Source organism: Thunnus albacares, chromosome 21 (assembly GCF_914725855.1).
Source record: "Thunnus albacares chromosome 21, fThuAlb1.1, whole genome shotgun sequence".
In the NCBI taxonomy this organism is placed as follows: domain Eukaryota; kingdom Metazoa; phylum Chordata; class Actinopteri; order Scombriformes; family Scombridae; genus Thunnus; species Thunnus albacares.
In genome coordinates, this window is record NC_058126.1 from 11,809,547 (window position 1) to 11,824,543 (window position 14,997).

Sequence of the window (14,997 nt, forward strand, 5' to 3'; positions counted from 1 at the left end):
GGCAGCTTCATATCAGCCCTTCACTGTGAGTCCATGACATCAGACCAGTGAGCATTTATGTGAGTAATGAAAGATAACATGCAGTATTTGACATTCGAAATAAACATATCCTCCCGGTGAAGGAGGCTGAAATGATTTGCCAGGGGAGTGTTATAAAAAGTGGAAAAATCTAATTTTACCAACTCACATGGAGCCAGATCACCAGGGTGTTTACTGTACTGTCAGTACTGAGAGGCACTGAAGCAATTAAATTCAAATTAATTTAAATCGTAAGATAGAGTTATTTGAATCAAACAGCTGTTTGCAATTCAAAATTCAACAAAGGAATAAACTTACAACTGTCCTTATAAATGTAATAATTTGCAGTTAATTAGAAATTGTTTTACAATGTCTAAATCAACACAAAATGTAATTAAGATCCACTCAGATTTCCAAACGCAGAATACAAATGATCTCATAGTATCCAGGCCCTAAAGCCAAGACAGTCTGTTGGTACCACCTACACAAATGAATGGATAAATATATGTTTATATATGCATATACTGTAGTGAGAAAGCCATTTATTTAAAATAAATTCATATAGATATTCTAACACGATATAATTCAATTTAATGACTAAATCCATCTCTCTGTGGTAATGAGGTTACTATTTTCTCCACCTGAAAAATCCCACACAAAACTTTATAAATCTAGATTCAGAGAAAGGCTCAAAATAGTGCACATTGAGTCAGATTTGGCCCCTGGTAATTACCAGTCATAGAGGAGTTGTCACATTTTACGACCATTTTAAAATAAGCCAATCCTCATCCGCTCAATTTCTCTGCAACGATGCTTGCAAGTGGAGGAATGGGTTCTGTTCTGTAGCTGCACTTTATTATTCCACGAAACAGCATCCCTGAACGGCCCTCAGTTATTCAGGCTGAATCAAATTATAAAGAAACAGTACAGAACAGAGTGTACAATACAGGAGGAAAATCATCTGACACTGCTATTTGGTTTTAGACACAGGAATTACACTGCTGCATATCATTATATTTTTAGTAAGTGATCCCAAATTGAGGAAGACAATTTAGGAAAGGAGGATGGAAACGGACAAGCCCTCTTTCTAAACATGACAGATACTCACATAAAAGCTGTCTGATGGTTATTCTTAAAATCAATTTTAAAAAAATAGACTTCTTAAAGTGACACAACTGATTCCAGTAGGGACAACCAATTACTTATTAGGCTATATTCCTCCTTTAATGCATAATTCTGATCATTCCTATTCACAAATGGCTGCTCTATATGCCAAAATGTTATTAAAAGTATTATAAATAGATACATATGAGCCATATAAATACTTTGACAGTGTAAAAATGCACATGTAAATAATTTTGAGTGGAAAAAAAGGGAGAAAAGTCTGCCTCATTGTCCTGATAGGAAACACTATGCTCCAGCAGAGGGCAGTCTGCACAAAGGTTTTGCACTGTAAACATCCGCATTGAATGAGTACTACAAAATGAGCATCTATGGGATAGAAAGATCAGCAACCAAACATTGTGCAGGGTATGAAGAGTAATTAATCATTCTGTAGTTCAATAATACCAACTATTAAATATCTGCATTATTTTCAAAACAAGCACAGTAAAACATATATAGTACAATAAGATCACAATAAAATCACTCAACAATACCATGAAAACATTCTAAATCCCAGTCTAGGATATTACAGGCATGGAGATTTTTCATGGGGGGTGGGAGAGGGGTCAAAGGGCTCAACCCCTTTCACTCAATCTTTTGTGCCTTTCAGTTGTGCGGGGCTGTAATCCCAAACTGCCAAGCCTCTTAGGAAAGATGATTTTCAATCTGCAGAGCATGTGGTTCTTCCATTAAAACACACAGCTTCCCAGCACTCATCAGTTCCTGGGGAACAGCTGTCAAATGTCAGATTTCAGCTGATTCCACTTGAGAGGAGTGTCAGTCACTGTTGCTGACTGTGTGCGATAGATACAATGGCTGCAGTATTCCCACAGATCCTATTTATTTAATCATTTATCACAAAAATATACCCCTATGGTTTTCTTACAGCTGCAACGTTTTGCTGCATTGCTTGTATGGTATTCTTCTAATTAATTATAGGATTTTTCCTTTAAGGGAAGAAGCTGTTTTTTCTCATAGATCTGGACTACCCTCTTGAGGCCGTAAAGGGAAAACACAAATATATTTAATTTGAAATATTGATTCTTCTCTGCAGTCATCCACTATGAAGAGAACATTAATGATACACATGTAAAGACATGATTCTTTATAGAATAACTTAACAAAGCATATGAATTTGAACAAAGGACTGTGTAACAGACAATGGGAATCGTTAAAATCCTTTTAAATCCTTGCACCTGGCAGAATATGCAGTTGTATGTCTTAAAAGGAAGGGTGGAGCATGGTTACAAGGATGCAGATAGTGAGGTGGACCTCTGAAACATAACAACAGCATCATTTCCTCCCATCTACCATTGCTGCGATCCGTGAGAGACAGAACAGGGGCTGCGACGGGACAGGCGGGCGACGAGTCCAATGGTGCAGCTCGCTGACGCACGACGCCTCAGCGCGGACCAATATAGTCCCTCTGTAGGCGGGTCTTTCCCCTGGTATTCTGATTGAATCGGTCCAGTTTGTATTAGTTGGACGAGCAGAGGAGCAGGAAGAAACGGGGATATCTCTTAACAAATGCTGTAACTGTGGATACATTGCCATTCACGGCTCCGTTTACAGCAGATGCGGAATGATTTGAGCTCCAGCCGGCGCGCCAAGTCCTGACGATCTTATTGTCTGTGATGCTTGAGTCTAACCGGGCTGTATGAGCAAGGATGCATCAGATGTTAACTGCGCAGGGGTGTCTTCGCTGAACATGGACAAACAGGGCGTCTGTTACAATGATGAAGGCTCCTTCCTTGTTGTTTTGAAGACGGGCCACCCACAGAATTACTGCAACACTCGCTATGGGCAACTTAAACGCTCCTCTTATCCATCTTTCCCATGAAGAACATTGCGCAGTGCAGTGAAAACGGGATATCGTGTTGTGGATTTCGAATTGGCGCTCGCTATATTACCTAATCAGCTGGTATTCAACTGGGTATCATTTCCCAGTGTAGGCTATACACATCCAACAGACCGTGTTGGTTAACTGTCAATGTAAGGAGCGTTTTCTTCGGTGGTGAGAGCCACTCTCCGGGGTACAGATGAGAGGCAAACAATATCATCAACCACTGAAGTTGACAGCGCCTTGGGAGAAGGATGCTGGCTTTGGGAGGAAGCTTAAAACCTACAGGAATCATACCAAGATAATAGCACAGCCTGGGATCGTGATGAAAGTCCTCCGCAGGAAGAGAATTGTGTTATTTATGGCCTATTTCTTGCTGCTGGTACTCACTATGCTTAACTTGGCTAATTATAAATGGACTAAGGAGCCACAGCAGTGTAATCATCAGATGAGGAGCACCACTTATCAGAGCAGATCTGACATTCGCTTCCTGTACCGGCCCTCTCTGGCCAAAAAGAGACAGCTTATCTATGTTCTGACTACCTGGAGGTCAGGCTCGTCCTTTTTCGGGGAGCTTTTTAACCAAAATCCTGAAGTGTTCTTCTTGTACGAGCCGATGTGGCACATCTGGCAGAAACTCTACCCGGGTGATGCAGTGTCTTTACAAGGGGCAGCCAGGGACATGCTTAGCTCCTTATACCGCTGTGATTTGTCTGTTTTCCAACTTTACAACAGCCCCGGGGGCAAGAATTTCACCTCCTTGGGACTATTTGGGGCCACCCTCAATAAAGTGGTGTGCTCCTATCCCCTCTGCTCAGCCTACAGGAAAGAGGTGGTGGGGATGGTGGATGATAAGGTGTGTAAAAAGTGCCCCCCTCAAAGCCTTAGACTGTTGGAGGAGGAGTGCCTCAAATATAACACCATAGTCATTAAAGGGGTACGCATTTTGGACGTTAACGTGTTGGCTCCACTAATGGAGGATCCATCCTTGGATTTGAAGGTGATACACCTGGTCAGAGACCCACGGGCAGTGGCCAACTCCAGAATCAAATCCAGACATGGCCTGATAAGGGAGAACTTACAGGTGGTCCGCAGCAGGGACCCTAAACTTCGCCGGATACCTTTCGTGGATCCTGGTCACAAAGCCAACAAGAAAGATGGCTCAGACTACCACTCCATAGGAGCCATGGAGGTGATCTGTGACCGCACCTCCAGGACGTTGAGGACTGCCTTAAACCCACCCAGCTGGCTGAAGGGGAAGTACATGGCCGTGCGGTATGAGGACCTGGTCGAGAACCCAGTCAAGACCTTGCGGAACATCTACCGCTTCGCCAACCTGACCACCAACCACGACATCGAGTCGTTTGCGCTGAACATGACCAGTGGTTCCAGCTCCTCCTCTAAGCCATTCATAGTGTCGTCCAGGAATGCCACACAAGCTGCTAGTGCATGGAGAACAGTGCTCAGCATTCAACAGATCAAACAAGTGGAGGACTACTGCCACCATGCCATGTCTGTGCTGGGGTATGAAAGAGTGAGAACAGCCGGGGAGGCGAAGGACTTGAGCAAATCACTACTGACACACTCCAAACTGTGAAGACATCCTCTCCACCAAAGACCTTTTAATTTAATGTTCATTTTGCATCGAGTGCCGTTTCCTCTTCTTGTGGAATTAAAGCTTTACTTTAAATCAGTGTTTGAGGAGCTCCACTGGCCACATTTGGAATGTATCTTGTTTCCCCCAGTTGAATTGCAGTGGCGTTGGAAAGGACCACTTCTTTTATACGGGAATACTGGATGTGTTTGACAATGCAAAGCCTACGAACAATGGCTTGAATAGTGAAGCTGCAACTATGGAAAAAAAAAACCCAACTGTATAATTCATGTATCTTGTTATGATGACACTTCAAAGTGGATGTTTTGGGGTTATTTTTGAATGTTGAAAACCTTACAAAAAATATGTTTTTTCAGTCTCCATACTGTCTGTAAAGGTGAAAAATAGTGGATGAAAGAAAAACTAAAAAAAAAAACAAAGAACACCTAAAAAAAAAAAGCTCATTGCTAATGTCTATTTGTAAGATCTGGTTGAAGTCAGAGACAATCAATTAACTGGTTTGTTGGTGTGCCATACTGTAGGTAGAGGTGTGATGAGTAGGCTACATCCGGACAGCAGTAGTGCTATCTCTAGATTTAAAAAAAGGGATGTTTTGATTGTTGTCACCAAATCCTTGTAGGATAATATCATGCACTGTGGACAATGTCATGGCTCTGGAGCTGGAAAGTCTCTCTCAGTGTCAGTGTAAGCAGTCTGTTCTACCATTTCAAATGTTTACAATTGCTTGCTCTTATAAAAAAAAAAACACATGATCTGGGAATATTGCATTGAGTAAAGTTCACAGTTAACAAGACAGTTTATGCATCTGTGTAAATTTTTAAAATCATTATCAAAAACATACAAACCAGACCAGTGGTTCTCAAAGTCTGGTGCATGAGGCAAGGTCTCCTTAAAAATTAAAATCCAACACAGTGAGCCACAGGCTTTAATCAGTATAGTATTAACAAAAATGACTATGCTAGTAATATTTACACACAGGATATGTAATAATTTTAATCTTTATACTTATGAGATGTTTCAAGGTCTACTTTTGTTCAGTGCATCACACACCAATGTACCTTCCCTCACCATTTGAGAACCGTTGTGCTGGAACAGTGTTACACATTAGCTGCTATTTGTCATAATGAGTACATGTAACAAAATTATTATTGGTAATAGACAGAAGATCAGCTGTAATGTTTTAGTTGCTAGCTGTAATTACTGTATTATAGTCAGATGAGAATTTTAGACTTCATGGCACAAATAAATCTATCCAGATAGTATATGATTTGCTGAGGTTTGGAGATTTGATCTCACTTGAGTGAAGCAGAAAAACATTCAGGAAAAACATTTTGTTTGTGATGCTCCAAGTGCCCCAAAAATGACTGTTAGACCTTGTCGGGAGCACAGAAATAGATGCTGTGGCTGGTGGGAATACTTCACTGAGAAGTTATCAATCAAAACATTGACAATAAGGTTTATGGTTTATCAGAAGTAAGTGTTATACTGTTTGTGGAAAGAGACATTGCCATTAAGTTTTTCAAATGTTAATGTTCTGATACTTTGGGCACCACAAACCAAATGTTTTGAGTGCATATACTGCACACGTGATAGCTCCAAATCTCAGTAAATCACACCAAAACCAGTAAGATCGTGCTATGAGTTACAGGGAAAAGGAGATCAGTTGTGGTTTTGGGGTGGACTGTCCCTTTAAGGATAGATCTAGGATAGAAGGTTGAAAATATCTATCTGAAGACTCATGATGAGACGGCTGTTGCTATCATTCTGTCTCTTGGGCAAAAACCCCCCAAAACTGTATGCAAACAAAGTAAGCAATCGAGACATGAAACAGAGAAGCATTCCACAGATGTTCCCATGCATTCGCAACATAAAATGGAAAGCCCTTACTTCAAGGACAATGGCTTTATTAATATGAGAGAAACAGTCTGCAAATTCACAAAGCCTAACCTTCGCAGATTGGATTTGTGCAGTACACAAACATCCTGCTTCTCTCAAGGGGAAAAAGGCCCTGAGATTTATAATGATGCACTCAGAGAGCAGCAAAGTGCAATCTATAATTAAAGAAGTCAGTGGAAACCTCACATGCTTATAGTCTCTTTTCCAAATGCTGTTAATATACTTAAGCATTTGGAAGTATTCTAGTGCAGCATAGTGATAAGCAAGACATGGAGGGAGAAATGGGAGAGCAATAAATTCAGTGGAATACATTTAAATCAGTTAAAGGAATTGTAGCAAAAAAACAGTGCAATAAAAATTTAATAAGGAGTTGGGGAAGAGAAGTTGGAACAAAATACCATGTCAGCTGATTAAGGGAAATGCCATTCAATCACATTAGATGTTCATGAGCAATTCTCCCTAAAGCTTGAGACCAAGACGTAATGTAACCGACTAGCAAGAAGCTTCTTCAATAACAATTAATTTGTGACTTAACATGTTTTACCAGAACTGTTTGCTTGCTTTTATAAAAAAAAAAAAGTACACTGTGCACAGGGGCTACGTCAAACTGTGCTTCCTGTTGGCTGCGTTAGACAGCAGGCACTTAAATTATACAAGCATAACTTTTCTATTTCGGCAGTTAAAGTTAATTTTAGTGCTGAAATTCCTTCAAACAAGCAAAGAAAATCATCAGCAGAGAAACAGAGAGAGCAATGGCCTTTGTAATGTTTTTTTTTTTCTCCGTCTGTGTCTCTGCATGCATGTCAGCTCAAGGGGGGGGCGTGACCTTTTGGGAGACATTGTAACTCTGAGTCCCGGTTGGCTCCTCTCAGATGCCCTGGCCAGTGACCCCGTTCACTGTGGGAGGGAGGGCCTCAGCCTCAGGGCGGCAGGGGCTGATAAGCTGGGGTTAGAGGTGATTCTTGGAGCTTCAGGCCTCCCTGGCGAGAGCTGGAGCAGTGCCGAGTCCCAGGTCTCCTTCCAGCAGGTCTTCCTGGTGCTCACATCCAGAGTCTCCTACTACACATACGAGCTCATTCGCCGTTTTCTCCAAATCAAAAGGGATCTGATCTGGTTCTGGTTCAGTCTCGCAAAGCTGATCTTTACCCTGAATGGCGAATCATAAAAGATAACTCTCATTTCTTTCTAATCTCTGAAGACATGCACAGTACTGTATGTAGCTGTAACACAAGGCAAGTCTTACCTCATTGACATGGGGGCCGCTGAAGAGTCTGGTACGCCAACGTGGCAGCGAGTTGGACAGCGGAGGGCCAGAATGTGTCAGCAGAGGCTTTAGATATCTGTGACCTTGTTAAGGCATGGTGGCAAAGGCGTGTAAGTGTCAGTGACAGTTAACAGGAGAGAGGAAAATGGTTTGTTTTTAGCAAATTCCAAATCTGGCCTCAGGTCACTGAGTCATTACTGTAATAATTTTAGCAGAGCACATTCCACGAGGGGTACATTTTGTGATTATGTGTTAAAATACGAAAAATGACATATTTTACTATATTCATGATGTTCCAGAAGTTCATAGTATAATGTCCTAGCTGCTTTTGTTCAGCTAAGTTTCTTAACTATGGGGTGGGATAAAAATGGGAGCAATGTTTATTGTTTTAGCCACAGACGTGGGAGTGCAGATTAGACACAGGCCAGTGACTATGTTAGAAAGACTTGGTTAAAGTGAATCATTCGTTTCTGTTGAACAGCATGCCACACACACACACATATACCAAGGGTTTAACTGCATATTATTTATACAGAAATGATATATAAAAAATAGAAATACAAGCTCTTTTTTTGAATATACTATTAAACTTCAGAACTACTTCTCTGTTTAAAGAGCCCAGTCAATGTCACACTGCATACGTGCATAATACAAGGATACAAAACACATCAGTCAACATGTGACCCAAGCACTCTGACTGACCTTCCACCTAGATTTACAGTCTTTTTCTGACTTGATATGCAGAAGATAAAAATATAAAATACAGCAGAGACTGCCTCACTTCCACCAGACACACTGCAGTGACAGCCTGAACAATGACACAGCGTTTTTTTCAGATTTCACTAACATCATTGCACTGAATCCCCATAATGCAATGTTGAAAATGATAAACGTCTCTGCTGTTATAATAAGCGCACTATTCCCCATAAGGCCACTGTCAGCTTACTGTCATGAAGTGTCAATGGCTTTCCATTTTCAACACAACACACTGCAGAGAGCTGGATATTAGTCATTCAAGCTTAAGGTGCCTGTGCTATTTTTGTTCTAGCCTGCTGAACTGTAAGCATATTTAAGATACATGTAGCAGCTATTGTCTGGTAGTTGTCTTATTTAATAAAAGCTCACAATGAACAATGCCACAAAGAAAAGACTTTCCAGGAAGAAGCACTGCACAAGAGCAGAAGTGCAGAGTGCTTGATAGAGATAAAAATAATAATAATAATAATAATTTACTCTTGAAAAAAGAAAGGTAGATGGTGTACAGCTATCTTGTTTCAGGCAAGCTGGGTCAGACTTGCACTTGACTGAGACCAGAGGGAAGGTCAGAGATGGTTTATAAATGTGTTTAAGTGTTGATATAAGCTAGTGCATACAAGCATAACTCTTATCAGTGCTGAAAGCAGGAGAAATGACTGTTTTTGGATAGCAGATGTTATGGTTATAGTCCTCTGGATGACAATGTCGGAAGTCACTTCACAATCATAATGACCTACTGTGCATCCGTTCCACCCAACACCTCTCTCCAGGCCAGACTTTTACATAAAGTAGTGTGGTGACATTTGATCCTGTAATACACTGGATTCTGTGTCCTCTCCCTTACAGACCAATAAAAAATGACTGCACACTTTCTTTTAGCTGTAACAGGTCACATAAATAATTGCACTTTTTTGCAGGCATTCATACTTTGCTCTGCTTGTGCCTTGGAAAAAGACAAAACAATACTTCACCCATGCCACAATTTTTGGACAAAAGCAACCTTTGTACCTCAAAGCCTATAATGAACAATGTGGGACTTAGAGGTGGCACAGAAGTACACAATTCTCTGGAATAAGTACACACAGACACGGAAAAAAAAACAAGGAGAAGAGGGAAATGATCTAATATGTCATTTGGCACAGATTCTTGCATTCCAGTGCTGTTATCAGCAATATGCAAGAGGTAGAAATTATGGCCAGAATTCTGCCAGCTAACAAGATTTATTTATAAATGTCTCAAATGAGGGACTGAGAAGAAGGGCGGGGAGGGGGGTGAGGAGGTGGGAATGGGGGGCAGGGATAATGACTTCTTTGGGACCTGCAGTTGAGTGAGTTGTCTACTTGTCTGCACGGTGTCCAACGCCAGCATAACACTAGACAGAGATGGTAATTATAACCGCTAGAGCTGCCGTCTGCTCACAATGGTGTCAGGTTGTGTGTGTGTGTGTGTGTGTGTTGGGAAAAAAGGTGCTGAGCAGTAGTGTGGGGGTAGAACTTCAACTGCTGCTTCAGCTACCATCGCAGCACGCATCGTTCCTTCCCTACATGTCCTGCACGTCACCTTTTCCTGACCTCCCATCAGTGCTGACAGGTAAATAGATTGATAAGGACATTTTAAAATAAGTTGCGGTTTCCACTAGGTAGTCGAGGAATGACGCCCGAACACGCTTTTCTGCATTTCAGAGTTAAAAGAGCATACTTGGTGACCACTAAAACTCCTCGGCATCTCAGAATAACCATAAATTGCCAAGAAACAGAACAGATTTTATCACTCTGTGCTACTTTATACTTACATTTGAGTAAAATATTGTAGTCTTTACCCCACTGCCTTCAACTGACAGCTGTAGTTACTAATCATTTTGCTGATTCAGATTTTACACACAACACATATGAACAGCTTACAATTATAATGCAGATGTCAGTACCCAGCAGTATGTAAAATAGGCAAAACTGGCTCCACTTTAACCTGTTACAACCTCAAAAAGCTGCGTACATGTGAATGCATCTGTAACAAAAATCTAATTATATCATTTATATGTTAATATAACACTGTGAAAGTGGCTGTTCTGCATAACAAGTACTTTCACCTGCCTCTCACACACATTACAAAATGTCAGCAGCACATATTTAAAATAAGTGCCACCTCCTTCTAACTGTTAATTTTAGTAAAGTGTTGTTTATGCCATGCTATTGTGCTATATTATATATAATACTATAAATCTAGGTGACACCCTGCGATTTAACTCCCAAGTCACTCCATGGACTCATCCTGAGCCAGAACCAACCACATAATGCAGCCACCCTGGGTCTCTTACACAAGGGTGGCCTCTGGGATGGAGTCAAAACAAAAACATCGGTTTCCAGAACTGGAACGACAGTCTGTAAACCACTTCAGCGGAAAAGATCAAACGGGCTTTGATGTCCGTCAAAATCAGTGCTTAGCCTAAAACGCTGGCCCTAATGAGCCTTAAAGCCAGGCTGACAGGGAAACGGTTAAGGAAACAGCAGTGCGCCTTTAGGATGAGACAGTGGCAAGCCAAGCTGAAGCTCAATTACCTGGCAGCGGGATCCAGGCTGAGGCTCCTCTCACCTGGTCCACATCAAAGCATTTCCATAATACGTTTTTTTTCTCTCAGCCCCATCAATAGGAACCATTGGCGAGGGATGCACCTTTCATCCTGCTCACGGCTTCTCTCATCCCCTCTCTCTCTCTTTCTAACATTTACATATATATATACAAATTCTAAAATGCCACTATGCACATTTTCTGTCAAATGTGCAGATTAACCTACTATGCAGGTTTATAGCCACAGGGTATGGTTCTGTGTAGTTACTACGGATACACAGATTGCAATGTTGTGTTGCAAGCAATGAGTAAGTCAATGAAAGAAAGTGTCATAAGTCAACTGTTTACGGGGTGTCATATCATATGTGTGTGTGTGCACGTACATACAGTATATCAACTCACTGGCAAAGAGAATAGAATAAGAGTCCGTCATTAGTGAAGTAATCTTCCAAAATATACTAATCTACCTGTTTTTAAAGCCAGTCTAGACTGCTTAATGTGTATAGCTAAAAAAGTGTGTATAATTCACAGTCACATCACTTCTTCTGCTCACTAGATCCCAATAATTTCAAAATTCCATCAAATATTGTCTGAAAAACACCTTCACAAGTTCAAAAGTGTATCAGACATCTAATTATGATTGTTTTGTTTCTGCAAAGAAAGAGCTTCTTTATTCTTCTTAGGAAGTAATTGTGGCAACTGGCAGTCTGTTCTGAGAAAAGTTGCATTTGAATCAATAATCTATGACTAACAACACTGACAACACGTAAAATAACAGACATCAGGAAGAACATTATGTCATATCCACTTCCGTGCTTTACAGTTCCTTTCACAACTAACTCACCTTTTCTGGTTTAGCAGCCTCAATTCAAACTGTGCTTGATAAGAATCTTTGTCTCTTTAACACAACAACTGTATATGGGACGTTGAAACCTGCTACATGTGATAAATTGCATTATTGTCGCCACGTCATCACAAATAAATCACCACGCAACACTGAAATGTCTGGAATATGAACCCCTTTTCAGTTGCTATCCAACATGCTTTTAGTACATTCAGTTGTAACACACCATGTTTGGTGAGAACTTGGCAGCACTTATCACTCATCTAACACCATCCTGTGACAAATGGTGGCGGCAGCATCATGTTGTGAGGAAGCTTTTTCGACAGAAGGGACATGGAGACTTGTGAGCATACAAAGGAACAATGAAGAGGCACAGTCTTAAGTAATACTGATGTCGGATTGTTACAGACATTAGAGCGAAGCAATGATACATGAAAAAAACAAAATCCTATTAAATATCTATGGAATGATTTGATGGAAGCTGTTGTCCATTTAACTTGAGTGAGATTGTGATGACATGCAAGAGACAATCAGAGAAAGAATCCCCAAATCTAGAGGGGCCATGTAAATACAGACATATCCAGTAAAACCTGGGGCTGTAATTGCTGCCAAACTTGTCTCAAGAAAGAAATGACTTGGACTGAAAGCTGACATTCCTATTTTCTATTTTTAATACATTTACAAAAGGTTTTGACATTGTCATTTGGAATGACATGGAATTTGGAAACATGGAATTTTTGTACCCCCAGCAGGTTGACATTTGTGATATTTGGTGAAATGTCTTGACAACTATTGGATGGATGGATTGATATGAAATTTGGACATTTGTGTCCTCCTCAGGATGAACTGTAATAACTTTGGTCATCCCTTCTTTTTTCATCTATTGCAATCATATAGTGTAATATATATTGGACAAACACAAAATTTGTGTTTGTCCAATATTTTGGTTTATGGACATTATTCCTGCTAAACATCAGCAATGCAGTTAGCATTGTCATTGTGTGCGTGTTAGCATGCTAACATTAGCATTTATCTGAAAGTACAGTCTCACAGAGCTGCTAGCATGGCTGTAGTTTATTAGTCTTGTTTATTCATGCTCCAAGACCACAAAATGCAAAACATCAAAGCAGTAAAATACCTTTCCAAGGCATTTCAAATACAGATGCCCTTCCCTCATAAACTCATGTCTTCTGCTCAGTCCAATTAGAGTGCAATACTGTGTTATGTCAGACCAAACTGACAGTTATGACATGATTCAACAAGCATGATACATGTTTCCCACACTATTTGGATAGTCTGTTGTCAACAGCTGCAACTGATTAATTAGGAGTTGTTGATTTATTAAGAAAACTGTCTTGTTATTAAAGGAAAGTTTTTTCTTCTTCAACTTTGTTCAACTTTGCTAACTATTCCAGTCCACACTGAGTAGTTAATGGTTTACCAACACTGTCTAATCATATATTTCCTGTTATTCACTCTAAATGCACTTTGAAAACTATGAAACTATAAAAAAAACTATGAAAAAAATGTAATATTAATTTAATGCACTCATGCATTAAATTAATAAATTGATGCATTAGCTGCATCTCTTTGTTTTGCAGTGGAGATAGAGTCCATAAAGGAAAATTATGTGCTCCTTACCAAGCATCAGGCCAGGTCATGAGGCTATCAAGTGGTAAAATTAGATTTGCTTAAATTTAATGTAGTTTTTATGAAATTCCACTGCAGAGGACACGACTGTTTGTTTGTTTGGTTGGTTTTTTTTACTACCAAATGATTTAACTACATTCTCTGCTTACAGGAATTCAGTTCACTTAGAAGTCAACACCAAATATATTCATGTGCATACATAGATGCATACTAATAACTAATACATATTTCATATTAGGAAAATATAATGGTTTGATACAACTGCAAACATCCACACATGTACTGTATAAAGGTGGTAGGGGACCACCCATTTCAACTAATTCATGAACGTCCTGTTTGTTCTGCCATAACGGTCGTTCTTCACATTCGCTGAAATGAGTCACTCTGTTATTTTCCCTTGTACTCACTGTATACCGCTCCACAGACCAGTGCATTAACTATTGTGTGTGCGAACAGATGTGAGAGTGCTTTGAAGAAGAAAAGCAGTGAAAGGATACTTGTAGTCCAGACGGTGCCACAAGGTCCGTGTTGTGTCTGGCCTCTCTGAAGCAACCTGTAGACCATAAGAGAACCACTGTTACTCATCAACACACAAAAACCCCTCTGGGGTGGCTGTATACACTGCCTGATGGAAATGCTGAAAACCTGCACCCTTGGATGCTCAGTGGGGCCATATCCAATAACCTCCACTGTTAAAAGTAGGACCTAAAGCCCTGTGCTCATATAGGTTCTCAAAAACGGCAGAGTCCCTTGCCTTTCCACTACAATAAAAACACGCCCCCAACTGTCCCTGTGCAGACTCGCACCCCGGACAAGGTGACATTTATCCATTTCTATAAGAAAGAGCCCTGGAGCTCGCCCTTACCTTTCCACTGAGATCTTCCTCCAGCCATACCGGCCACACCATCTATTCTGTCTGCCCCTCTGGCCTCATAATGCCAGGGAGCTGCCCAGACCTTGTCCATCTCACAGTGTGCAGATAAGAGTCAGGTCAAATAAGAAGATGAAAGAGAGGGGATGGAGAGCTGCTGGGAAGCAGTGATGGAAGGGTGTGAGGGTGTGTGTGGGTGGGTGGACAGACGTGCCTGCACAACAAAAAGAAGGCCACTCAGAAGGCCTCTCTGCTGCCAAGGATGTGCTACAGACTGTCATTTAGAGGGAAGCAAAAGTGCATTTCCTCCTCTTGAACCTCTTCTCCATACTTTAATGTCACACGGTGTTAAAATAAACAACAAAGCCAAGATTAAAGGATAGAAACACATTATGTGTCAGTGGGAGAGGATGGCAGGATATACTGTAAGTCCCTTCTGTCTAGTATTTGTAAAAAATGATACACTCTCATTACTCTTTTTCTGTTAAGTATGTGTAAAACGCTGTACACTGTT

General features: G+C 40.6%; 2 protein-coding genes across 4 annotated transcripts in view; one reads left to right on the forward strand and one right to left on the reverse strand.

Annotated features, from left to right (window-relative positions):
- The first annotated feature begins 2,334 nt into the window (after window positions 1–2,334).
- On the forward strand, window positions 2,335–5,958 carry chst2b (carbohydrate (N-acetylglucosamine-6-O) sulfotransferase 2b). Its single transcript, XM_044338910.1, has one exon. It carries the CDS (start codon window positions 3,222–3,224, stop codon window positions 4,617–4,619), a length of 1,398 nt encoding a protein of 465 aa, XP_044194845.1. The 5' UTR covers window positions 2,335–3,221; the 3' UTR covers window positions 4,620–5,958.
- A 552-nt stretch (window positions 5,959–6,510) lies between these two features.
- Window positions 6,511–14,997, reverse strand: part of LOC122972135 (sodium/hydrogen exchanger 9-like) — a 57,879-nt gene continuing 49,392 nt past the window's right edge. Inside the window, exons 14-16 of one of the 3 annotated variants that reach the window (XM_044338909.1) lie at window positions 14,110–14,165; window positions 7,777–7,873; window positions 6,511–7,680 (exon numbers count right to left, since the gene is read on the reverse strand). In XM_044338909.1, coding sequence (XP_044194844.1) covers window positions 7,504–7,680; window positions 7,777–7,873; window positions 14,110–14,165 — 330 coding nt within the window. In that variant the 3' untranslated portion in view covers window positions 6,511–7,503. Of the gene's footprint in view, window positions 7,681–7,776; window positions 7,874–14,109; window positions 14,166–14,477; window positions 14,698–14,997 lie in introns of those variants that run through there. The other 2 variants (XR_006399645.1, XR_006399646.1) reach the window with 2 other exon arrangements.